The following is a 26,932-nucleotide window of genomic DNA, read 5'->3' as shown; positions in this document are numbered from 1 at the left end:
AGTTTGTGCTTACCTTCGCAGTCTTCTGCAGATAAGACTGTCCGAATCACTTTCTCCGTGGTCAGATTGTACCCACTCCTCCGAAGAATATCCATCGGACTCAGGATACTCTTCGTCGTCGTCCGAATCAACGTCCTCGTGCGGAGAAGTGCTCAGTCGTGCACCACGTTTTCCGGCGCTAGCACCGCTAGCCTCTGAGGCCTTAAAACGTGGTCGAAGCTGCCGCCGCGTGTACGCTGCAACTTCGGCATCAACCTCGTTGTCACCATCATCCGATTTAACGTCCTCGCGTGCAGAAGTGCTCGGTCGTGCACGACGTTTTCCGGCGCGAGCACCGCTAGCCTCTGAGGCCTTAGGACGTGATCGAAGCTGCCGCCGCGTCAACGCTGCAGCTTCGGCGTCAACCTCCTTGTCACCATCATCATCACCGTCGTCATAAACGTGCACTTTAGCACTGGTTGATGCTTCTCCTTTTTGAAAAAACCGATCAAGCGTGAGCTGCTTCTTACCATCGGTCGCCATTTTTTGTTTCTCCTCAATTCTCATCTCCTCCTCGACGCTCTCGCCCCGCCTTGCCTTTTATACTACTGACGCCCACCCGATCTTGTCAAAAGAGAGTCATTGCTGCCCTCTAGGGGCCAAAAATAGTCATTAGGCTCACGAGACCTGCTTGAAACTTTCAGGACAGCTCCGCAAGCCTTCACAGCACCCGTTTCAAAAAAAAAAAAAAAAAAATGGGAGGACGTCTTTTAACGTCTTTGGCGCTCCTCCATAGGTTTTTGCAGAACGTCATTTAACGTCTTTGGCAGTAAAAGAGTTAACACATACATTTTTGTTTAGTGTGTGAACTAGTGCAGCGCTTAATTGTGACCAGAACTTAGAGAAAAAAATTGTTTTTTTTTTATTTTTAATGGACAATCAAGCCAATTGTCACTCACTGCATAAAATTCATGAGTGCCTTTAGTCAGTGATATTGGGCGCTCTGACTCCACATTCTACATATGCTCCATGCAAGTGTTTTCATTTTGTATTTGTATTTTTGGCTGCTTGTCCCTTTGAATAAATGACTGAAAGTGCATTGGTGAGTATGGCTCTCCTTTTATTGTTCCCACTACATTTAGTCATAGAGTGAACTAACATCTTTTCCATGCTCCTTGTGAGTGCTATCATTTTGTATTAGCGCTTTGGCTAATTTTCACATTGAACAAATGGCTGAACAGGCATCTGTGAGTGTCCAACCCCACTCCATTCACTTCAGTCACAGACTAAACTGATATCTCCTCTACTTGTCCCATTTTGTCCCGTTAAATAAATTAATTAATTAAAAGCTCCTAAATTGGGGCACTTGTTGTACGTCAAGATACCACTGTACGGTCTGTAGTTTTGAAAGCATTTTCACATATTCCCAAAAATGTCAATGCGGAAGAAACCTGCTCTACATACATGCCTTTCATGTCAATTTAACACACACACACACACTAGCAATTAACTGTTCTTAAGTGGGATCAAAGATGCCTAAGAGGATGCTGGATGAAAGTGGGCCCAGCAGCGCCATAAATAGACAAGTGCCGCTGGAGCACCAAATACCAACAGTCCACGACACTATTCACACTTATGAAGTCTCACTCACTCACGCACACACGCACGCACGCACTTGTCTTTGTATCATCGTGGGGACATCTCATTGACATGATGCATTTCCTAGCCCCTTGCCCTAACCCCAACCATCAAATATGATTGCCTACTCCCATTCCCAACACTAACCCTAACCTCAACCATAACCCAATTCAAAGCTAAACTCTAAAACCAAGGCTTGACCCTCAAAAAGAGGTCTGAACTTGTGGGGACCACCAAAATGTTGGTCCCCACAATGTTGGTTAAACCTGGAAAAACACGCGTGTATGGGCCCCACAATTTAGCAAAGACAAAACCACACACACACACACAATTGAAGTGGGTTTCACAAACTCAAAGAAACTTCAAGCAAAGTAACCACACATCCATCTTGTTGGGGTCAGTAACACTTCTCAAATCTGTGTCATGTTTTTTGTCGAATACCTACTGTATGTATTTCTGTCTAATATTTTGGTGTGTTTTTTTATAACAATTTTACACCTTTTATCTTTTTGGTAATTTTTTTAGTTTAATAATTATTCATTCTGATCAAATTTAGCAGTCTCCTTCAATAAATAAGCCCGCTAGGAGATGGCAACACGATTTTTTTAATTATTATTTTAAGAGTCCACCGACAATTTACTTTTCTTATTCAGAGTGTCCGATTTAAACTGAAGTGTAGTTTATGGGCCCAAGTGATCTTTGCCACCCGACAGAGTACTTGTACTCTGTCCTTTGTGATACATTTCCACTTGGCGTGAATTTTATTGTGCGGGATCATCCAATAGAAACATCAATCCTGAGGCACTCAGCTAAAGCCAGCCCAAGAACGTAGCGTGAGCTGCTGACACGTCTGCCCGCCCGGCGCGCTTTTAAATAGAACGGAATTTCTCATTATCAACAAATACTTGTTGGAGTGACTCCACTTGGCAGAGGTCATCTCTATGTATGGTGCGAGGCACTGGCTGGAATCTAAACGAGAAGATGTGCCTGCACGCACACTGGAGTAACATTGTTGCACAATCATTCATGGTTTGAACCTGAGACACGACTGACTGACATCACAGAGCGTATCCCATAGCTGTGTTGACATCACGTTTTTTGACGTGTGTTATCTGTGAGCGAATAAGAAATGCATTTCATATATTTTTACAAGGGATGCACGATAATGCTATTTTCAACAGATACTGATAAACCAATAGTTTAGAATGTGCCGTTGCCGATAACCGAAAAGTAAGTCAATAATTGTTTGCAAAACTTGAATACAAATATACTTTCAAGTCCTACTTTAACTCTTTGACTGCCAGACCTTTTCAGAAAAGGGATGCCGTCAGTGCCAGCTGATTTAAGCATTTTGACTGATCTTTCAAGGTCCACAGAAAATTTTGTGTTTGGACTATGGAAACGCACATACTACAAAATGAAAGATTGAATCTTGAATCATCTTTCAGCAGAAAAAAAAGTTTGTTTCTACCTTATTCCGTTTTTCAGTAATCAACAATAGAAAATGGTTAGTTTCACCCAAATGCTCTGTTTTGAAACAAAAAATGGAGAAATCAAGCTTTTTGTGAAACAATATTATTTCATGCACTCTAGTGAATTTGACACCTTTTTTTTCCATGAATGATGCCACAAACACCTAAACAGTGCTTTACTTCTGTAAAACACTACCACCAACAATGAAAAAGTGTTTTTTGATAGCAAAATACGTTTATTTACATTCAACAGTGTAACAATTTGACAAAACAATTTGGCAAACTATTTACAAATGCGTGCAACCGTGGTACTATTTACAATTGTGTGGATGTTTCAAATACAGTTTTTCTTTTTGTAACACTCCCCTATTAGATTAGTTTTACTGCGGTGGCCCCTTAGCGTGCAGACGCTACACTTTCTTGCTGGCTTTTTTTTCCGGGGAATAGCAAGTATATACTGCAGTGTGTGTTTGGCCATGTTGCCATCAAGTCTACTCTCAGGATCATGATACGGTGACATTACAGTGGTGTTACGTCTGGCTTCCTCATTGTCCTTCAGTTCCTATACCGGGTGGTTGATCCATCTTATCCGCTTTATTCATGGAGGCATCGTAGTCCATAACCAGTGTCTTCTCCGTGATCAGACTGTACTCACTCCTCCGATGAATATGCATTGGACTCGGGGCACTCTTCGTCGTCCGATTGAACGTCTGCCTGAGCAGAAGTGCTTAGTTGTGCTCCGCGTTTTCCGGCGTTAGCATCGCTAACCGGTGAGGCTTTATGACGTGATAATAGTCGCCGCGTCAACGCTTCCAACTTCGGCGTCAACATCATCATCGTCGTCATCAATGTGCTCTTTAGCATTGGTCGATGCTTTTCGTCTTTGAAAAAAATGCTCAAGCGTGAGCTGCTTGCAACCGGTCGCCATTATGGCTTCCTCAGCCATTGTCCCTTCAACACTTTAGCTCCGCCTCACGTCTTCTACTGACGCCTACCCAATCTTGTCCAAAGAGAGTCATCGCTGCCATCTAGTGCCCAAAAATAGGCATTATACTAACTAGATCTGCTTGATACTTTCAGCACAGCTGGCCAAGGCTTTCCTCCACCCGTTTCCAAAAAAAACAAAAAAAACTTGGTGAACGTCTTTTAACGTCTTTGGCGCCCCTCCGTAGGATTTTACTAAACGTTATTTAACGTTTTTGGCAGTCAAAGAGTTAAGTACAAATACATCGAAACATTGTGTAACACACCATGAAGCAGAATTTTATATATATCTCTAGTTCAAAGACATCCAGTAACTCATTTTGAGTTTGTCAAAACAAAATAGTCATGTTTTAAAAATGCAACACAAAACTGGGTAACATTTTGGGGAGACATAACTTGAGCCACAACAGATGGACCAACGCGGCAAGTCTATTATTATCGGCGGATTTCTTTATTATCTGGTTATCGGTATGACGTCAAATGGTTGATAATTACCAATAATTATAGTCTGATTTCTTTATTATCTGGTTTATCTGTTTCTGACGTCAAATTGGTCGATAATTGCAGATTTATCCGCCACCGATATTATCGTGCATCCCTAATTTTTACCCTAATACTGTGGTATATTTTCAGTCATTTGTTTCCATTTCTTTCAAATAATTTTGTATTTTAAGTAAAATTATTTTTTTCTTGTCATTTTTCTGGTGTTTTCCCCCTAATAAGTGTGAATTTTTTGCGTGGGTTTTAGTATTTTTTAAAGTAATATTTTAGTTCTCCAGTCGTCATTCCTTTTTTCTTCTAACATGTTTTAACTTTGTAATGTAGCCGCAAGGGGGCACAAGCCAGTGTCTTCTTGTGCCGGTCCCAAGCCCGGATAAATACAGAGGCTTGTGCCAGGAAAGGCATCAGACGTAAAACTTTGGCCAAATCAAACATGCGAATCAAATATATGACTTCCATACCGGATCGGTCCAGGCCCGGATTAACAATGACCGCCATCGTTGCTGTTGACCTACAGCGTGCCGGTGGAAACTGGACTACTGTTGGTCGAAGAAGGAGAGAAGGAAGGTGTGTTCGGAAGAAAGAAAAGAGGAACACCAAGAGTCTAAGACTGAGAGTAGGGACTTTGAATGTTGAAACTATGACAGGAAAAGGTAGAGAGCTGGTTGACATGATGCAGAGGAGGAAGGTGGACATACTGTGTGTTTAGTAGACCAGGTGGAAAGGGAGCAAGGCTAAAAGTTTAGGAGCAGGGTTCAAGTTATTCTATCATGGTGTAGATAAGAAGAGAAATGAAGTAGGAGTTATTGTGAAGGAGGAGTATGTTAGGAACGTCCTTGGGGTAAAAAGAGTGTCAGATAGAGTGATGAGCCTGAAGCGAGAAAAACCGAAGGTGTGATGATCAATGTTGTTAGTGGGTATGCGCCACAAGTAGGATGTGAGCTGGAGGAGAAGGAGAACGTTTGGTTCGACCTTGATGAAATGACGCAGAGCATCCTTAAAAGTGAGAGAGTTGTCATTGGTGCAGACTCCAATTGACATGTTGGTGCAGGAAACAGATGTGATGAGGAGGTGATGGGCAAGTTTGGTATCCAGGAGAGGAACGCAGAAGGACAGATGGTGGTTGACTTTGCAAATAGCTGTCGTGAATACATTCTTCCAGAAGAAGCAGAAACATAGGGTGACCTGCAAGTGTGGCGGTAGGAGTACACAGGTAGACTACATCTTGTGTAGACGGTGTAATCTGAAGGAGATCAGCGACTGCAGCCAGACAGCATAGGATGGCTCTGGTGGTGAGGAAGACAAAGATGGCAAAGGCAGAGCAGAGGATGAAATGGTGGAAGCTGAAAGAGTGTTGTATGACTTTCAGAAAGGAGTTGAGACAGGCTCTGGATGGTCAGGAGTTGCTTACAGATGACTGGACAACTACAGCAAATGTGATCAGGGAGACAGGTAGGACAGCCTTTGGCGTGTCATCTGGAAAAAAAGGAGATAATGAGACTTGGTGGTGGAATGAGGATTTTCAAAAATGGATCAAGAGAAAGAGGTTAGCTAAGAAGAAGTGGGACACAGAGTATTGAAGAAAGTAGACAGGAGTACAGGGAAATTCGGTGTAAAGTGAAAGAAGAAGTGGCAAAGGCCAAACAAGGGGCTTACGATGACTTGTATAATAGGTTGAAAAGTAAGGAGGGAGAGACTGATCCATACAGGTTGGCAAGGCAAAGAGACAGAGATGAGAAGGACGTGCAGCAGGTTTTGGTAATAAAGGGATAGGGATGGAAGTGTGTTGACAAATGCCAGTAGTGTGATGAGAAGATGGAAAGAGAACTTTGAAGACTTGATGGATGAGGAAAATGAGAGAGAACGAAGAATAGAAGAGGTGACTGTTGTGGACCAGGAAGTAGCAAAGATTAATAAGGATGAAGTGAGAAGGGCATTGAAGAGGATGAAGAGTGGAAAGGCACTTGTCCTGAGGATATACCTGTGGAGATGTGGAAGTGTCTAGGAGAGGTAGCAGTAGAATTTCTGATTGGGTTGTTCAACAGGATCTTAGATAGTGAGAAGATGCCTGAGAAATGGAGGAGAAGTGTGCTGGTGCCCATTTTTAAGAACAACGGAGACGTGCATAGTTGTGGCAACTACAGAGGAATAAAGCTGATGAGCCACACAGTGAAGCTATGGGAAAGAGTAGTTGAAGCTAGAGGTGAACATTTGTGAGCAGCAGTATGTTAAAAAAAAAAAATAAAGTGTTATGTGTGATAGAAGAGTTTCAGCTCAAATGAAAGCAAAGGTTTAAAAAAAACTGTGGTGAGACCAGCGATGTTGTTTGAGCTGGAGAGAATACCACTGAGGAAAAGACAGGAGGCAGAGCTGGAGGTGGCAGAGATGAAGATCCAGAGGTTCTCTTTGGGAGTGATGGATAGAATCAGGAATGAGTACATCAGATGGGACAGCACATTTTAGAGGCTTTGGAGATAGTCAGAGAGGCCAGACTGAGATGGTTTGGGCATGTCCAGAGGAGAGATAGTGAGTATATTGTCAGAAGGATGCTCAGTTTCCAAATGCCAGGCAGGAGGTCTAGAGGAAGACCAAAGAGGAGGTTTATGGATGAAGTTAAAGAGTACATGAAGGTAGTTGGTATCAGAGCCAGGACAGGGTTATATTGAGGCAACTGATTCGCTGTGGCGATCCCTGAAGGGAAAAGCCAAAAGAAAAAGAAGATTATACTTTGTATTATTTTGTCAAATATTTCTGTATTTGTGTCCAATATTTGGGGAATTTTGCTCAAATATATTTTTTAAAACCTTTAGTCTAATTTCCCCTCTTTTTTGTTTTGGGGAAATTTTCCCCTCATTTCTTTCCCTATCATTAGCATGTTTTTTCCCCAGAATATTTTTTCAAAGTAACCATTGGGGAAAAAGTCTGATGGGTTCAAGAGCAAATATCGTGCAATATCCGGTCCCCGCTGACTTCATAGGAACTCTTGGGAGCAGCTAAACAAGTCACATCCTCAGGGAGCGGCAACAGGAAGGAGGGCGGAAGACCAGAGAACATTGCTGCAGAAGCCTTTAATAGATTTACATTTCAAATACAAATGGCGGATGAGATCAATCTCGTTTTTTCTGCGATTCTATGAGGAATCGACAGGAAGCGCTGCCAGGATACGGACACTTGTCCACTTTGTCAATTTACTGAGTGGGACTCCCTTTTAGTCTTGTGTACTCGCATGCTTGGTGTGCGCCTTGGCGTGGGGGATGGGCAGTACGTGGCCAAAAATACACACCACTACTTCATTATTCCTCAAATATGACAAACTCTCGGCGGACTGACATGTTTCACATAGTTTGCAAGTATTTTAAGAACATTCAAAGCGATGTTCATTCCTGATGATATGTAATAAAGGGGTGATTGATGTATTTTAATTTGGCCGGCGCACCAACAGAGGTACAAAAGGTACAAACGTCTGGAAAAGATGCTATAAACGGCTTGTTTTCGCATTTTAGGGGGAACAGAGGGGAAATGCAAGCTGGATTGGGATGTTGAAGGGGATTTGTGGTTTAATATGTTTGGGAAAGATTGCTATCAACTACTTTTTAGTTTTGGTACTTTTTAGTTTTGCTACATACAATTGCTGATGACTATTTGTGTAACTTACTTTTCACTGTTACTTCTGTAGGCCTATATTGGGTTTTTGTTTATCTATGGTTTGCCATTTTACATCCACATAGACAGCATTTATTATTTGTGTACTGTTGCCATTGCCTGAAGTGGTAAATTATGTACACAGATGATTAGATTGGTCAATGTTTATTTTCTTGAATGCTGCTACTGTCCACTTTGCTGCTGGAAAAAAAGAATTTCCCTTTTGCAGGACTAATAAAGCCTTATTCTACTTGTTTGAAATTTGGTTGTTTTAGTCAAATTTGTGCTAAAAATAATGAATTTAAAACATTTTGCAAACCCATTTACATTTATTCGGTCTCTCAAGAAAGCAGCCCGGTCTCTTGGTTTCCAACGTCTCCATCTGTTGCTGTTTTGAGTTTAAGCGTCATCTACTGTGAATATCTAGGGCTAAATACAGACCACAGGAGTCATATCTTGTTTTCCAAGAAACAGAAGGCTGACTGTGGGCTTTCCTTGCCATTCGTGGAACAAAAAAGAAAAAACAAATCAAATCAATCCTGAGGAAAGTTTCAATACACCTCGTGGAACTAATTCCATTTGCTTCTAATGACAAATCCCTCATTAAGTTAAGTGTGTTACAACCAGCATTTTCATGACGCACAACCTGCCTGAGCTGCTGTGTCACATAAGATGGAAAGTTAGTGTATACAAATCTGCTAAAATACAAATTTACTCTCCTTTGCAGGGACAAAAGATGAGTGGGAAAGCTTTTCATTTTATTGCATTAGAGAATTGGGATGCACTTAGTTTGTGTTCACCACCACCAGGAGTTCACTGTTGTGTCAGCAGAAAGGCAGCTAATTCGGAACGCCATTACAGTACCTGCTTTTTGATTTGCTATGTTTCGTGAGGATAATATGACAATGCAAAAAGCAATTGTGACATTACAAATGTTTTATTGTATTGCATTATTGTAATCTAATTACTGACATAGATACGCCACACTTGTTTGGTTGACTTTTGTGACGTTGTTTAAGCTTAGAAGACGTCAAGTCAAAGTGTTGACCAAGTCAACAACTCTAATTGAAGTAGCTAAAGAAACTGTCTTTCATATTAATTCATGAGTAATTTGCCTTTATTTTAACATAAGTATATCCTAGAAGACGACCTTTTGTTATGGTGCTGTGACTGCTGTCAACTGAAGATGACATCACAGTTGCTCTGGGCTCAGGCACCAACCAATCAAAGCTCACCTGTTTTCTGAAGCTGAGCTGTGATTGGTTGTTACTGAGACCTGAGCAACTGTGATGTCACTTTCACTCGACAGCAAGTGACAAAATGGCCGCCTTCTTATATAAACAGCTGGAATTTTGCTACTTGACTTATATTTGCTGCTTAAATTATATTAAGGCAAGTCAACTTCCAGATCTCATAACTTTGTCTCAGTTTGATGCCATATTAAAGGACCTGGAACTGAAGTCATTAACCAGTTGCTGTTTTTAATTTACTGTTTTAACTGTACGTAACGTGTTGTGTTGTTTTGCGCCTCTTGGTCAGGACTCCCTTGAAAAAGAGATCTGCGGATCTCAATGGGATTTACCTGGTCAAATAAAAAATATTTTAACAACTAACGCAATATTAACCAAAATACCGTTTTATTGGGGCTGCATAGAATAGACTGTCAATAATTGTTTTGGGGACTGGTGGGGGGGTTGACTTCCCCTTTAAAAAAGTATATGTAATGGACCTTCAAAAAAAATTATCACATACCAAATTTCACCTGCAATATTGTTGGGGCAAATCACAATTAGATTATTTTCCCAAATCTTTCACTGTATATAAATTCATAATTTTATGTGAAAAGAAAAAAAGAACAAGAGCGCAGGTTTTGGTGTCTTCAGGAATAGTTTATAGTACAGTCGTGATGGGACGTCACTATAATTAGCAGCACGCCATGGGAGACTCAGTCCCAGTGATCTTAAAACACAAGCGAGGCTACCCAAGATATCAACATCAGACAGACAAACAACCAACATGACATAACGTGAGATCTGTGGAAACCACAACGCTGCGGCCTGGTGAAGATTATTTATAACAGGCTGTTGTTGTTCGGGGCCTTCCTGGAGGTGGGCCTAATTCTGAGTGTCTGGAGTCATGCTGATGAATAATTTATGAGGCTACATGCATTAGGTATGCGTAGGAAAAATGTAATCAGCAGCGTGTCCTTGAGCGGGTGCGCATGATGGCATATGTAATACAGTGGTGCCTTGAGATAAAAGTTTAATGCCTGTGAGTGTTATTTTGTTTGTCTACATGTGTTGCTCTACAGCTTGTGTTCAAATATCCATTGCTTGAAAGGCTATACGACTGAAACTATATATGCTAATTGTTAGCCTTTCTGTTAAACATATTATTGTTTTATTAATGATTAAACAAAACCAAATAAACAACAACGATACGACAGTGAGTGATGTTGTACTCACCAACCTTTTTGATTATTTCCGTGATAACTTACTTTTTCCATTAATTGATACTGGTTTGATCTGTACCATGTCAGAAAATAGGGGAAAATGTTGCTCACTGCTTTTCCAAAGTAAAAGCAGATGTTTGCAAGTGCCTTATTTAGAAATGTGTCTGCTTTCATGGAGAACTACAGAAATCTCACAATATTTATTGTTCAACAGGAGGATTTGGACAATTACACAAGATAGCAATGGCTCAAAATTTTAAATCAATTATCGAAATAGTTGTCAATTAATTAGATAATCAATTAGTTGTCAATTAATTGATTAACTGTTGCACCTCAACAGCCGTTGATGTTTACATTCATCAACCGGGATCCAACAGTTAACTGCCACCAATATTCATCAACTTTGTTTTTCCAATGAGAAGACATGAAAGTAGCTCTCACCCAGCTTGTCTGTGAAATTCAGATTCGTAAACCACTGTAATGACTAACGGATTCCTGTTGATGGGAGCATAGCATTGCTTTAGATTTGAGATCAGCACAGTTTTTGAGTTGATAAGATTTTTCCACCTTCCCTGTCCAAATGTGGCGTTGCTGACTAGTGTGAGTGTGTCACGCTGTACATGTGATAAAAAATGTTATGGGGGAGTCATATGAGGCAATAGACTGAAGCAGGAATGCTAAAAATAGCCACTGGTCATTACAAATGACCACAGGCGTGTAGTGTATCAGTCAACAAGAAATAATATCAGCATATGTCACATCTCTCACTATACTTCTATCCATATGTATCAATGCTACAGAGGAAGGACAAATTCAGAAAAAGGTACACCCGTGCTCCCTCGCTATTCGTGGTTTGTTTCTTGCGGATTCACTCGAATGCGGATTTTAATTTGTGACCATTTGTAACAATATTTAAAACGGATGACATCAAATGCAGTCAAATACAGTACTTCAAGAATATGGCATGCAATGTGAAAGCACATACAGATAAATATAAATATATACAGTACGTATATACAGTACGTACTAAGGGTGTTAGAAAAAATTGATTCGGCACTATATCGCGATATTACAGCGTGCAATTCTCGAATCGATTCGATATGCAGCCGAATCGATTTTTAAACATCAATTTTTTATGGGAATATTCAACAAAACGTCTTACTTAGGGTTAGGATTTATACATTAAGCATGGAAGATGATTACGCAACAGCGGTACATGTATTACGTTACTCCCCAAGCCTGTTGAAACATTGCAGTCATTTTGGCGTGTCGGCTTGGAGAACCCCAAGCAATTTCAGCCAGCACGAGCTATTAGTGGATAATTTTTAACTGAAACTTGTCAGCCAAGTGGTTCCTGATTTTCTATAGGCACCCATCATTGGGTTTTCTAAATTCTTGATGGGTTGTACACAGGTTGAAGTGGTGTGATTCCATCCAAACTTTGCACTTTGACTGTTTGTCATTCATGGGAACTTGTGTCACGTTGCTATATTGCTATTTTGTCAAGATGTATTCACATGTATCACACAAGGATATTGATGCTTAGTCCAGTTGTATTGCTAAATGATTAAAGGGGTGTTCACAGAACTAGTCGTGTTAAACTAAACAAGTTTACCCATGTTTCTACTTTGGTTTATATCCATTTATATAGTGTCGACCGTTGATCAACACTCGCTATCTCCAGGTGAAAAGTGAGTGTTGTTTTGTCATGTATCGACAGGAATAGTGTTGTTACGATATGAAAACATTACCATGAGATCACGTTGTTTACCCCATGACTTCACTTAAGCCTTGTGGACGTTTTTCTGGGACATTAAGACTTCCAGTTCACCTGACTTATATTTTTCTTAACCCTTTCCCAATGCTCCCCGCTGCCTTTACTTTCTCCTCCTAGCTTCGCCGGCCATTTGTTTGGACGCAAAAGTGCGTAAAAGGGAGCGCAGTTGACAGTGTAACGAGTTACCTTACCCAGTAGGTTAGCTTACTTTTCATGGGCACCGCCTCACGTTGCTGCTTTCTCCCGGTGCCCCACACAAACTCCTCGGAGTCCTCGGCGTCGGAAGCGTCAACACTCACTCACTTCCTCGCTTCGGGCTCCTCGATAGAAAACCAACCAAAAAGGTACAATAAAAAAAAAAAGGGGGGGGGGGGTCGTTAAAGTTAAATCAACTCCACCGCGGTGTGACGACGAAGAGGCCGACTGTTGCTTGCTTGCTTGCTTGCTTGCTTGCTTGCTTCAACAGACCCTCTGACTCACTCCAACTCCGCGGCTTTCAGATGTGTGACGCCAGATGGGCGTGGTCGAGGGCGGGGCCTAGCCTCACACACTAATTCTGCTTTTGTGGTAACAGCAGAGCTTTGACTTTGAATTGAAATGCCATAAATCCTCTCTCTCAACGTAAGTCTTCTCAACATTTAACCTCTAGATTGGTTAGGTGTTGCGGAACTATAATTTTATTTTACCTAGTCAAAAAGAAAATTTCACATATCTGTAATTACCTATCCACAACTAGTTTTAGTTTTTTTCAATTGCTTTGTTTTAATTTCATTTTGCATTTAATCTTTAATTAAGAAATGTTTGTTTTCAAATATTTAAGTTCAGTTTCTATTTACTTTATGTGAAATAAATTAATAATTTTTAAGTGCTTTATCATTTTGTTTTTACGCAGCGTTGCTTGTTTTATTGTCTTGTTTTACAGTGTTAAAATGTTTGAAAGCATGCTACATCGTTTTTTATAGTAGAGTATAAAAATAAATAAGTGGTTCTGAGTTTATCATAAAACTCAATTTTGTCCATTCTTACATTGGGTTTGGATTGGTTTATATTGAGTGCATAAAGTAGTATTACACGTGTAAACAGGTCTGCAATTTCCTGGGGGAAAAAATATTTAGGATTTTTTTTTTTCATGCCCTAAGAAACGTATAAAGTCATGAGAAAAAAAGTAACTCCGACTCTCATAATTCATACACCAGATTGTTAAAGAAAGAATGATGAACACTATCTTATTTTTCCTACTACTGGGGACATGTTGATATAATATACAATAGTAAAGCAATATATACTTGCCTGAAAGGGGTTGACCTCAAACACACAAACATACACACGCACACAAAATCCTGCTTTTACTACTCCTAAGGACAAATCCATACAATACCAATACAATGTTAGCGCAATGTTTTGATACTATCGATTTCATCCAGACAGGAAAACAAGTTAAATGTGTGCACACGTCAAGACTCTACGTTTGAGTGCACACCTGAGGCTTTATTTATACAACTACACAGACTATTATGACAACACCTGAATGTACTGTAGTGCTAAAATGGTAGGTAGGTAGGTATATGTACTGTAGATAGTTTGCTAGGCAGGTGTTTGATGGCATCAAGCTGCAAATAAAGCCAAGCTCCCGTGTGAAAATGTCTCACCTGACCTCATTGAGCTGAGGGACAGCTACAGTAGGTACTGCATCCATGTAGGTACCTTGGTAAGTAGTTTGGTTGTGTATGGGAGCACTTCCACTTCAGCTGAATGAAGAAAGATTGTATGTCTTTATACCTTTCCCTAGCCTGGATTACTAATATTAATGCCCAGCTGAATGAATCAAGTTTATTAGTATTCAAAAAGCACACATCCACATTTTATTGTCTGAAAGCCTTTTGGTCTCCCAAGCCAGAAATTTTCACAGCCACAGACTTCAACTACAACGAACCGCAGGGAAATTGGAGCGTTCAAGTTGACAACCAACTTCCCTTGTTTTTAAGAGGAAATAAAGCGCAACTGTGGCAAAGTGGAGACTGCGGGATGTAATACTGCACATGTTGCATTTTGTCATTTCTTGATGTGTATCCTCAATGTACACGACGATTCTTAATTCAAGAGGAGAATATGTGGTAGTAAAACCACTGCGGTAAAATGCAAACTATGGAGTCCAATACCGCAGCAACAGTTGGAACTAACATTAGTATGTTTGCTTATTGTTGTCATTTTTAGCCATGTATCTCCATATGGATACAATGATGCTGAGATTGTATAATCAAGAGAACATTAAGGACAAGAAAACGGACCGCTACAGCAACATAAAAGAGAGTGCGACACAGGCTTGTGAAAGACACACATGCAGGTCACAGTCATGGTCAAGTTCCAACGTGACCAAGCATGACAAAGGATTCTGCGGTCACAACAGAAGCCTGGGAAAGCAGTTAAGTGACGACTGTGACCAACAAAATGTGTCCATTCGATTATGTGACATATACACATTAGCGGTTAGTCCAGTAGAAGGTTTTTAGACGGTTTGGTGGGTAAGTGGATGGGTAGTTAGGTTTGGTAGTTTGTTTGGTTGGTAGGTAGGTAGGTTGGTCGGTAGGACAGTAGTTCAGTAAGTAGATTTGATCAGCGTTAGACTCAAAGGTCTTTGCACAGTGACGTTAGTCTGTAGTTTGCTTAGTAGTTGATTTAATGACCATCAAACAAAACATGCTCGAAATATTTGTAAGCCAGCCTAAAAATAGCAGCTGTTCCTGGTCCGTCGACAGCACATCCAACTTGGATGCAAAAATTATTTGTGCCATTTGTGCGTGGAGCTTCCTCCCAGGGGGGGCAACAATGGAGGCGTTTGTCACCGCACCGCCCGAACCCTGGCAGCGACGTCTTCGGGTCCTGTGACTCCTCGCTTCTCTGACAACAATCCACGCGCTCTCAGAAGGCTGTCTGACCACAGGATTATGATTACAAAATACTACCAAGCAGATGAATCAAATCAAAGGAAATTAAGTCGATGTGTTTTGTTAGATAACTAATACAGTACGTTGGTGCAGGTACGTAGTTAGCTAGCTAGCTAGTTTTATAATGTATTTTTGTAGATGTTTCTTTTCACGCATATTTGTCTCCCCCTGGCTGTTATACTGTTTTGTATTAGTGTTTGTTCAATAAAACATTTTTTTAAAGTAGTGAGCTAGCTAGCTTGCTAGGTACAACACAATTGGTTCATAATAAAGTAACAATAGTGACTTCCAATTGCTTTGCTTTGATTGTTGTTGCGTTCTTTTTATCAGTGGCTCTTGTTGTGGGTAATGATTAGCCGTTTGAAGCTATTTGAGTGTGTTTATTTATTTCTAATGGCGACCTTGAAACAATCTAAGCCAGCCAGTGATCTGGTTGTTCATTCCCAGGTGTGTCAACCATTACACTATCCCTGCCATGATATTCATGGTTGTGCGGGTTGTGCTTCCCTTCACTTCACAGGTAGGTAGTTAGTTATATATGCATGTTGTTTGATAAGTAAATAGTTGGGTTGGTAGATTAAATAAGTAGTTCCATGGGTGGTGGGTACTAGATTGGTAGGTACGTCTGATAAGAGTGTGGTCTAGAAGTACATGAACAGTGGGTTAGGTAGTTTGAAGAAAGGTTTTAGGAGATTGGCAGGTACTTAATTTCAATAGGTAGGTACAATTTGGTATATGCTGTAAGTATATAGGTAGATTGGTAAAAATGTAGTTTTGTAGGTAGGTCTTACAAGCGTTAGATCCATACCATCAAAGTAAAAGCTGCTTAGTTGAAATCCTATTAACTAGGTTTGTCAAACCCAAATGTTTATAGTCCAACTTTTAATTTGGGTTCCTTCAACATCTACAGGCTTTATTTTACTTATTGTACATTTTATTATGTCCCTTTCAAAAAAGGGACATAATAAAATGTAGTGTGTTATGGCACTATATAGCTGTGCATTACAACTAGTAGCCATCTTTGACACTAGCAGAGACTTGAAGGAGTGCCGCCTCTTGACTGCTCACTCAAACAATGCTGAGTATGTCTTTATCCCACTTGACCCACAGCAAGACAGCACACGTTTTGCAACAAAGCACGTGTGTGAGTGTGTGTTCCCCTACATTGTTGCACGCCTGTTGAAAGCAGCGGATATGTTTAGGCAGAGAGCGTGCTGAGTCATGCAGACTCGTGAGTGATTGATGCCACTCACACTGCAAAACTGAGCAGGGCGCTAATATGGAGGTAAATATGGTGCAAAACTAATTTGTAAAAAAAAAACTGTACCTGTAGAAAAAAAGTCTAAATTTGTATCTGTAAAAGTCGTGATTTGTACCTGTAAAAAAAATGTGTACCTGTAAAAAAAATTGTATCTGTAAAAAAAAAAATTGTACCTGTAAAAGTCCCGATTTGTACCTGTACAAAAAAACATTTTGTACCTGTACAAAAAAGTGTAAATTTGTATCTGTAAAAGTTGTGATTTGTACCTGTAGAAATGACAACTTGTAGTCAAAGAAGTCGCCACTAGAAGTCACAAGTGTTTTGGAGTCACAAGGAGTCACAAATGAAAACAAAAAGTTTTTACTGCGAGTGAATCTTTAAGCCGCTACAGGTATTTTAACCTCAACCCTTTATCCTCTGTATTTAATCATTTTATTTTAAATATTACAATTTCTTGATAAATGTCAGTATTTTTACAATGTATGCGTTACAGTTTTTTTTTAAAGGCTCTTGCACTCTTAGTTTACTCATCACTCACAGTACTCAAATATTTGTGCAAGTATTTTTAATGCACTTTTAATTTCTACTTGAGTTAAATTTTCCAATGTAACATTACTCTTATTTAAATATTGGCTATTCTGCTTTTGAAATGCTAGTCTATCTGTATCACTAAGATGTGAGCAGTGTCACTGTCACCTCGCTACTTTACCAAAAGTAACTAGGTCAAATGTTAGTTTATTTATTTTTAATTAAATGAGAATCTCATAAGTTTCAAAATCTTGCTCAAAAGGCGGAGACAACTGCTGCAGACACTGCTGAAACATCAGTGAAAAGGATGACCCACTCCATCAGCAAGCAACCAAGAGACAGGAGATGACACCTGGGGGGTATTCCATCAAGCCGGATTAAGGAAAAAACTTTTATTTTGCAGATCTTCTACTGATGTGAATGTAGCAGGCGGTGGTCCCCTCCCCCACCTGTGGCAGTGGCCTTAGTCTTTTTTTCAGATGGCTTCAATAATGGGCAACATATATTTACAGCTCAACACCTATTTAGTCTTATTTTTTTATATATATTGTTATAGGCTATTGTTATAGACTTGTTGCCATGATCGCTTTTGGCTACTGTTGAGATGTAACAGTGAAGAATGAATATGTAGGTCAATTTGAAGTGCTTTACATTAAATCAATAATTAATAAAACTATTAATGTGAAATACACATCTAACATAAAACAATTATAACTTATACATTTAGTCTGTCTGCTTTTTTTTTTTTTTTTGCCAATGATATTTCCTTCGTCTTATTGATAGCAGCAGTATTGCCTTTTTTGGTGAGTCTTGAATTCCTCATACAGCTCCATCAATAACTTTTGTTCTGTTTGTGAGAAGAATATTGCTCTCGTTTTGGATGGATGCAGAAACGGCTCTTCTGGACATCAAATAAAACATTTCAAATGACGCACAATCTTATTTATTGAATGATACATGTTATTTGATCTGACTATTTCAAATAACTCTCAATATGGTTTAAATTGTACTCCTTTAACATTTCAAACTCAAAATTGGAAGACATTTAGAAAGCATAATTTCTTTACTTTCCCAAAAGTGATTGCAGTGAAATTCTCTCAGAACAGTAACCAGTGTATCAAGGATTCTCATTTGTTGGACTTGCAGGTTTGATGTCACACCACGTGCCACCGTCTAGAGATGGATCAAGAAGTAGCTTTGACTGACTGCATGCTGGCATCTGTGCAAACAGAATGGTTGGGTCAGCATATTCATACAATAAAAAATAATCATTGCTTCCTAGCTGGGTCATTATCAAAACACAGCCACTGACATTATACGTAATCGGTTAAACGTTTAGCTTTATCTTGTTAGCCAGAAAAAAATGGAAGATTTTGTCACATCTTAATATCAGAAATAGTGGTAATACTGATAGACACAGACATTGTTCATAAACATTTCCATTTGCATTATTTTTATTTGGCTTCAGTGTTGAAGGCAAATGTATATGTTTAAGAGTGTAAGAGACTTTAAAAAAAACCTGTTTGCAAAGCATACATTGCAAAAATACTGACATTTATCAAGAAATTGTAATATTTAAAATAAAATGATTAAATACAGGGTTGAAGGTTAAAATACCTGTAGCAGCTTAAAGATTCACTCGCAGTAAAAACGTTTTGTTTTCATTTTATTATGATAGTAAGAGTACAGCTACTTGAATATAATGTTACTCAAATACAAGTAGCTGAGTACTGTCCACTTTTGGTTATAGGTTTAGGTTATCTTGTAAAACATTCAATAGGGTTCTGTAGCTTTATAGTAAATTTCACATCTAAGCACTAAGCAGCAGTTTGAGGTATTTTTAGATTATTATTATTATTTTTTTTACAGGTATTTTACCTATTGATCGTATGTTTACACTGGTAGGCTTCAAATCTTGAAATAAAAATCGTGACTTCAATGTGTTCAGTTTTCGTGACAATTAACAACATGAGATGAGCTAGCTAGCACCGGATTACGAGCTATGATCGTACAATGTACAACGTACTATCCCAGCTGGCTTCGGGTAGTAGGCGGGGTACACCCTGAACTGGTTGCCAGCCAATTGCAGGGCACACAGAGACGAACAACCATCCACATTCACAATCACACCTATGGACAATTTGGAGTGTTCAATTAACCTGCCATGCATGTCTTTGGAATGTGGGAGGAAACCGGAGCACCCGGAGGAAACCCACGCAAGCACGGGGAGAACAAAACACAAAAATGGTAAAACAGCATCACCCGGTGGACAAAAATAAAAATGCAATTTGTGGCATAAAAAACAAGTATATAGTGCTCAAGTTCGCTATATATATATATATATATATATATATATATATATATATATATATATATATATGTGTGTGTGTGTGTGTATATAAGTGTATATATATATATATGTGTAGATAGATAGATAGATAGATAGACGGACAGACAGACAGATAGTCATCCAATGAGGATGTGTGACATCAACTGCAAGCTAGCTAGCAAGAAGCTACAGCGCGTAGCATGCCGCTGGACTCTCAGCTCAAACTTTCGCTCCGAGTAAGTTCCAGTGAATACCGCTCGTCATTTCCTCCTCCCGTCCGTGAAGCTTTTTCAAACTGTCCGCGTGTGTAGGACACGACAAGTCAATATTCTCTCTCTTTTATTTTTTGGCAATGAGTTTCCTCCATTGGCTTTGTTTTAAAAGTGTGTGTGCATGTCTGTCTGTCATCTATCTACATATATAGAGAGACACTTGAGTGTTGGATGAGTCATCACGACAGAAAATCGCCTGACCAATTAAGCCACGCCCCTCCTTTGCGCGATTGTTCAGTCTCATTCAATAAGGTCATGAAGATGCTGTGGATTCTTACCCGTGAGTAAATATTTATTAACAATCAATCGTTAATCTATGAAGTCATTTAAGTGCCTTCAATGTGCTTAACCACCACTTTTATGATATTGATAGTGTAGAGGGAGAGGCAAAAGAAGCAAGGGATCTTGCAAGACACTACGCAACATGCCGGGGTGTTGTGCCAAAGTAGTTACCTCCGAAAAAAATGGATCCCCTGCCGCGTGTGCGCATATTTTTTCAATAAACCCACGAAGAAGACACGTGTGTTTTCGAGTTTTAGAAAGAAGGTTTAGTAACAAGAAAATGAATATCGCAGTTCCCCCCCCACCCCCCCAAAAAAAAGTAAGAACTCACTCGCATGGACTTTAGGTGCGTTCAATGACCATGCAAGCAGTAGGTAGTAGTAAATCTCAGCATACGTTGAGAAAGCTCAAGCGAATGAGTGATGAATGTTAATGTTTTTCGGTTTTCTTCCACATGTTTAAGGTTGTGGTTAGGGTTAGGAACAAGGAACATATTCCAAAAGTCGCCACTTATATGTGGTAAAAATGTTAAGATCCCGCGGCAGGGGATGCCATTTTTTTTCCAGGGGTAACTACTTTGGCACAACACGGGAAAGGAGTGGGGTGGAATGTAGGGGAAGGGAGGGGGTTCTTCAGGGCTGCAAGAGGCAAGCAACTGTTTTTTCATTCAGTCTCTCAGCATTCACACGCAATTTCTCCAGAAATTGCATTTTCTATCTTAACCCGTGGGTGTTATTTGTCAATTTTCTGGCATTTTTATGTTTTTCCTGTGTTTTATCAAAGAAAAAGCATTTAGAAAAAATACACTAGGGACCTGACATTTCACCAGGATTGTTAAAAAATGTAGAAGCAGGGGGGGGGGGGGGGTGTCTTAGATGAACACGACGAGGAGGCAGAGGATGATGAAAATGAGGATGATGCGATCAGGGCAAAAAAATTAGTGAGTGTCTCTCAAAAAATTAAAAACTATTATGGTCTCCTACTCACTAAGTGGCCACACATTATTTCCCCCATCCCATTCTTAACCCCTGGGCAACCCTCTACGCAGTAGCCAGAATCAGCAGCCCTGAAATGTGTTAGATTTGTTTTCCAACGAGGGCATCATACAGCGAACCATAAGAAAAGCTTCAAGCGGCTTGAGGAACTAGGCAAGGCTCTAATTTGGCCTAAAATTTTGAAACGGGAAGCAAAGCCTTCTGCCAAAGGCTTGGTGGAGCAGGTGGAGCATGCAGAGCAGGCGTGCTGGACCCCCGTCTAAGCGCCAACAATGTGGCCTTTGCACAAAACCACTTCGGGTTTCAAACGTTTTGCGCAAAATGTGGAACTTACATTTGCAAAAAACACATCAAGACCCATTACATGAAATGTTAAATGGAGAAAAAAAAGTAGTCCTGGTGTTTAGTTAGTAGTAGTTCTTCGTTTCAGTAACTGGTGTTTCATGTTCATGAATTCTGCATATTTGTTCTAAAGTGTTACTCATAAATTCTGTCATCAAAATCAGTTATTGATACTTTGACCTTCTTATTCTAAAGAAAAAAATATCTTGTTACAACTTATTGACTTATTCAAGGATCTAATTATGTCATATGAAATATTTTAATTTGATTGATATCTATCCATAATATATATATACAGCATAGTTAGTTTTGCTGTTAGCATAATACTGCTATTATTGTCCATTGGGGCATAAAAAACAACAACTATATATGTATAGATAGGTCTGATGCCACTGAACATTTTGAGCGGTTGAAAGTGAAAAAAGGTTTTCATAAATTATCACACTTCAAAGGAAAAGCCTGATTTGGGACAAAATTACATAAATTTTATGCAGAAAAATCCCATTGTGTAAAAACTGAGCATGCATAAAAAAAAATCTATTGTTATGACTTATGGACTTGTTTGAGCCTCTAACTATGTCATATGAATATTCAAATTAGTCTTTTATTTTATATATATATATACAGCACTGCTATTATTGTCCATTTAAAAAAAAAAAATATATATATATATGTATAGATAGGTCTGATGCCACTGAATATTTTGAGCGGTTGAAAGTGAAAAAAATATTCATAAATTACTAAGTTATCTCACTTCAAAGGAAATGCCTGATTTGGGCAAAATTACAAGAGTTTTGTGCTATTCAAAAAACAGCGATTGTGTAAAAACTGGGCATGCATACAAAATTCTATTGTTATGACTTATGGACTTGTTTGAGCCATATATATATATATATATATATATATATATATATATAGCATAGTTAGTCTTGCTATTAGCATAATAATGCTATTATTGTCAATAGGGGGCAAAAAACAACAACAACTATATATGTTTAGATACGTCTGATGCTACTGAACATTTTGAGCGGTTGAAAGTGAAAAAAATATTCATAAATGACCAAGTTATCACACTTCAAAGGAAAAGCCAGATTTGGGCAAAATTACAAGAATTTTGTGTTATTCAGAAAACTGCCAATGTGTGAAAACTGGGCATGCATAAAAAATTCTATTGTTATGACTTATGGACTTATTCAAGCCTCTAAATATGTCATATGAAATATTCAAATTAGACCTTTATTTTACATATACAGTATATATATACACAGCGTAGTTAATTTTGCTGTTAGCATATTACTGCTATTATTGTCCATAGAGGGCATTAAAAAAAAACATTTTTTTAACTATACATGTATAGATAGGTCTGATGCCAGTGAACATTTTGAGCGGTTGAAAGTGAAAAAAATATTCATAAATGACTAAGTAATCACACTTCAAAGGAAATGCCTGATTTTGTCAAAAATTACAAGAATTTAATCAAAACAAAATAACGCCCACGGGTTAAATATTAAAAATATAGTATAAATACTGAATATCAAAATAATTGCTTTAATATTAAAATAAATGAAAATGGAAGTAAATACTAAATACTTAACGAGTCACGAAGCCTTTAATTAGGTATTTGATTTAATTTTGGCACTCTAGTGGGTTCTTTACTGCATGTCCATACGTTCATTTCTGAGAGGGATAGCCAGGGTTCTACATTTACAGTGGTCCGGGGTTACTACGTGACTGTGTAGGCAGGGCCACCCGAAGACTGACAGTGGCCCGACTGGGCCAGTAAAAATTTCATGAATAAATATGAGATCAACAAAAACTGTCAAAACGGGGGGCTTTAGGACCCAGATGCGGGAAGGCAGAGGTGTAGTCCAAAAAAAAGGATTTAATTTCTAAAGTTCAAAAACATAAAACAAAGCATGAACTTGAACTTGAACAAAAGAGGGAACAAAAAACAGACAGCAACAAAACATGAACTTGAACTTGGGAGGGAACAGAAAACAGGCAGCATGACATGAGGACAAACGTACATACCACAATGCACCAACACAGACAGAGGAGAGACAGCAGACTAAATACACCAACACTAATGACGCAACAAGACACACCTGGACCAGACACAAGTGGCTGAGGGCACTGATTGGACAACACAAGGAAGGGCAGGGTCACAATCAACAAGACAAGGAAAACACACAAGGAAAGCAGAAACTGAACATGACAGAACCAAAACCAAAACATGACAGAACCAAAACATGACAGAACCCCTCCGTCGAGGGACGGCTTCCAGACGTCCCTTAAAAAGTTCAAAAACAGGGCGGGCGGAGGGGGCGCGGAGGCGGGAACCTGACACATCCCTCCAGTCTAGTCCGGGGGACGTCCCGGACGCCAGACGAGGGGAGCCCGGCGGCGCTGATCTGGAGGGCGCCCCGGACGCCACACCGGAATAGGACGGCCGTGGGATGAACATCTCCTGTCCACCCCCATGGGCCTGACGCCGCCATGGCAGAAGCGAAGAGACCCCGCACGAGAGCGGCCGAAGCCAGGAGGCCCGGGGCTGCAGAGGGTGAGAAAGCCCGGGGTCCTGAAGCTGCCGTGGAGGCGCGAGGACTTGAGGCGGCCGTGGAGGCGGCCGACGAGGCGCGAGGACTTGAGGCGGCCGTGGAGGCGGCCGTGGAGGCGGCCGTGGAGGCGGCCGACGAGGCGCGATGACTTGAGGCTGCCGTGGAGGCGGCCGACGAGGCGCGATGACTTGAGGCTGCCGTGGAGGCGGCCGACGAGGCGCGATGACTTGAGGCTGCCGTGGAGGCGGCCGACGAGGCGCGATGACTTGAGGCTGCCGTGGAGGCGGCCGACGAGGCGCGATGACTTGAGGCTGCCGTGGAGGCGGCCGACGAGGCGCGATGACTTGAGGCTGCCGTGGAGGCGGCCGACGAGGCGCGAAGACTTGAGGCGGCCGACGAGGCGCGAAGACTTGAGGCGGCCGACGAGGCGCGAAGACTTGAGGCGGCCGACGAGGCGCGAAGACTTGAGGCGGCCGACGAGGCGCGAAGACTTGAGGCGGCCGACGAGGCGCGAAGACTTGAGGCGGCCGACGAGGCGCGAAGACTTGAGGCGGCCGTGGAGGCGCGAAGACTTGAGGCGGCCGTGGAGGCGCGAAGACTTGAGGCGGCCGTGGAGGCGCGAAGACTTGAGGCTGCCGTGGAGGCGCGATGACTTGAGGCTGCCGTGGAGGCGCGATGACTTGAGGCTGCCGTGGAGGCGGCCGACGAGGCGCGATGACTTGAGGCTGCCGTGGAGGCGGCCGACGAGGCGCGATGACTTGAGGCTGCCGTGGAGGCGGCCGACGAGGCGCGATGACTTGAGGCTGCCGTGGAGGCGGCCGACGAGGCGCGATGACTTGAGGCTGCCGTGGAGGCGGCCGACGAGGCGCGATGACTTGAGGCTGCCGTGGAGGCGGCCGACGAGGCGCGATGACTTGAGGCTGCCGTGGAGGCGGCCGACGAGGCGCGATGACTTGAGGCTGCCGTGGAGGCGGCCGACGAGGCGCGATGACTTGAGGCTGCCGTGGAGGCGGCCGACGAGGCGCGATGACTTGAGGCTGCCGTGGAGGCGGCCGACGAGGCGCGATGACTTGAGGCTGCCGTGGAGGCGGCCGACGAGGCGCGATGACTTGAGGCTGCCGTGGAGGCGGCCGACGAGGCGCGATGACTTGAGGCTGCCGTGGAGGCGGCCGACGAGGCGCGATGACTTGAGGCTGCCGTGGAGGCGGCCGACGAGGCGCGATGACTTGAGGCTGCCGTGGAGGCGGCCGACGAGGCGCGATGACTTGAGGCTGCCGTGGAGGCGGCCGACGAGGCGCGATGACTTGAGGCTGCCGTGGAGGCGGCCGACGAGGCGCGATGACTTGAGGCTGCCGTGGAGGCGGCCGACGAGGCGCGATGACTTGAGGCTGCCGTGGAGGCGGCCGACGAGGCGCGATGACTTGAGGCTGCCGTGGAGGCGGCCGACGAGGCGCGAAGACTTGAGGCTGCCGTGGAGGCGGCCGACGAGGCGCGAAGACTTGAGGCTGCCGTGGAGGCGGCCGACGAGGCGCGAAGACTTGAGGCTGCCGTGGAGGCGGCCGACGAGGCGCGAAGACTTGAGGCTGCCGTGGAGGCGGCCGACGAGGCGCGAAGACTTGAGGCTGCCGTGGAGGCGGCCGACGAGGCGCGAAGACTTGAGGCTGCCGTGGAGGCGGCCGACGAGGCGCGAAGACTTGAGGCTGCCGTGGAGGCGGCCGACGAGGCGCGAAGACTTGAGGCTGCCGTGGAGGCGGCCGACGAGGCGCGAAGACTTGAGGCTGCCGTGGAGGCGGCCGACGAGGCGCGAAGACTTGAGGCTGCCGTGGAGGCGGCCGACGAGGCGCGAAGACTTGAGGCTGCCGTGGAGGCGCGAAGACTTGAGGCGGCCGTGGAGGCGCGAAGACTTGAGGCTGCCGTGGAGGCGGCACGGAGTCCGGGGACTGTCGCGGAGCCGGCACGGAGTCCGGGGCCTGCTGTGGAGCTGATATGGGAACTTTGAGCTGACGCGGAGCCGGAAGTTGCTGTGGAGCTGATCCGGAATCCTGGGGCTGTCGCAAAGCCGGGACAGAAACCTGGGCCTGACGCGGAGCTGATACGGGATCTTGGGGCTGACGTGAAAACGGGACAGAAACATGGGCCGACGCGGAGCTGAGACGGGATCTTGGGGCTGACGTGAAAACGGGACGGAAACCTGGGCCGACGCGGAGCTGAGACGGGATCTTGGGGCTGACGTGAAAACGGGATGGAAACCTGGCCCGACGCGGAGCTGAGACGGGATCTTGGGGCTGACGTGAAAACGGGATGGAAACCTGGCCCGACGCGGAGCTGATATGGGATCTTGGGGCTGACGTGAAAACGGGACGGGATCTTGGGGCTGACGTGAAAACGGGACGGGATCTTGGGGCTGACGTGAAAACGAGACGGGATCTTGGGGCTGACGTGAAAACGAGACGGGATCTTGGGGCTGACGTGAAAACGAGACGGGATCTTGGGGCTGACGTGAAAACGAGACGGGATCTTGGGGCTGACGTGAAAACGAGACGGGATCTTGGGGCTGACGTGAAAACGAGACGGGATCTTGGGGCTGACGCGAAAACGAGACGGGATCTTGGGGCTGACGCGGAGCCGGCACGGAGTCCGGGGGCCGACGCGGAGCCGGCACGGCCGACGTGGCTCGGGGACCTGAGACTTCGGCCGACGTGGCTCGGGGACCTGAGACTTCGGCCGACGTGGCTCGGGGACCTGAGACTTCGGCCGACGTGGCTCGGGGACCTGAGACTTCGGCCGACGTGGCTCGGGGACCTGAGACTTCGGCCGACGTGGCTCGGGGACCTGAGACTTCGGCCGACGTGGCTCGGGGACCTGAGACTTCGGCCGACGTGGCTCGGGGACCTGAGACTTCGGCCGACGTGGCTCGGGGACCTGAGACTTCGGCCGACGTGGCTCGGGGACCTGAGACTTCGGCCGACGTGGCT

The 26,932-nt window shown here is 42.8% G+C and overlaps 2 protein-coding genes across 13 annotated transcripts in view; one reads left to right on the top strand and one right to left on the bottom strand.

The window, feature by feature from the left end:
• Nucleotides 1-12,832, bottom strand: part of b3gnt2b (UDP-GlcNAc:betaGal beta-1,3-N-acetylglucosaminyltransferase 2b) — a 40,292-nt gene extending 27,460 nt beyond the window's left edge. For 4 of the 8 annotated variants that reach the window (XR_013296149.1, XM_077581572.1, XM_077581573.1 and 1 more), the window contains exon 1: nucleotides 12,654-12,832. Coding sequence is in view for 4 of the 8 variants with exons in the window: in XM_077581571.1 (XP_077437697.1) it covers nucleotides 14-546 (533 nt within the window). In the remaining 4 variants the exon portion in view is untranslated. Of the gene's footprint in view, nucleotides 1-13; nucleotides 7,152-12,653 lie in introns of all 8 variants that reach the window. The other 4 variants (XM_077581571.1, XM_077581568.1, XM_077581569.1 and 1 more) reach the window with 4 other exon arrangements.
• A 6,836-nt stretch (nucleotides 12,833-19,668) lies between these two features.
• Nucleotides 19,669-26,932, top strand: part of LOC144061950 (uncharacterized) — a 33,848-nt gene continuing 26,584 nt past the window's right edge. For 4 of the 5 annotated variants that reach the window (XM_077582908.1, XM_077582905.1, XM_077582903.1 and 1 more), the window contains exons 1-2: nucleotides 19,669-19,744; nucleotides 19,933-20,060. In XM_077582908.1, coding sequence (XP_077439034.1) covers nucleotides 19,952-20,060 — 109 coding nt within the window. In that variant the 5' untranslated portion in view covers nucleotides 19,669-19,744; nucleotides 19,933-19,951. The other variant, XM_077582904.1, reaches the window with a different exon arrangement.

This window comes from Vanacampus margaritifer, chromosome 12 (assembly GCF_051991255.1).
Source record: "Vanacampus margaritifer isolate UIUO_Vmar chromosome 12, RoL_Vmar_1.0, whole genome shotgun sequence".
In the NCBI taxonomy this organism is placed as follows: domain Eukaryota; kingdom Metazoa; phylum Chordata; class Actinopteri; order Syngnathiformes; family Syngnathidae; genus Vanacampus; species Vanacampus margaritifer.
Note: the sequence above shows the minus strand (reverse complement) of the source record. Positions and strands in the feature narration are given on the sequence as shown.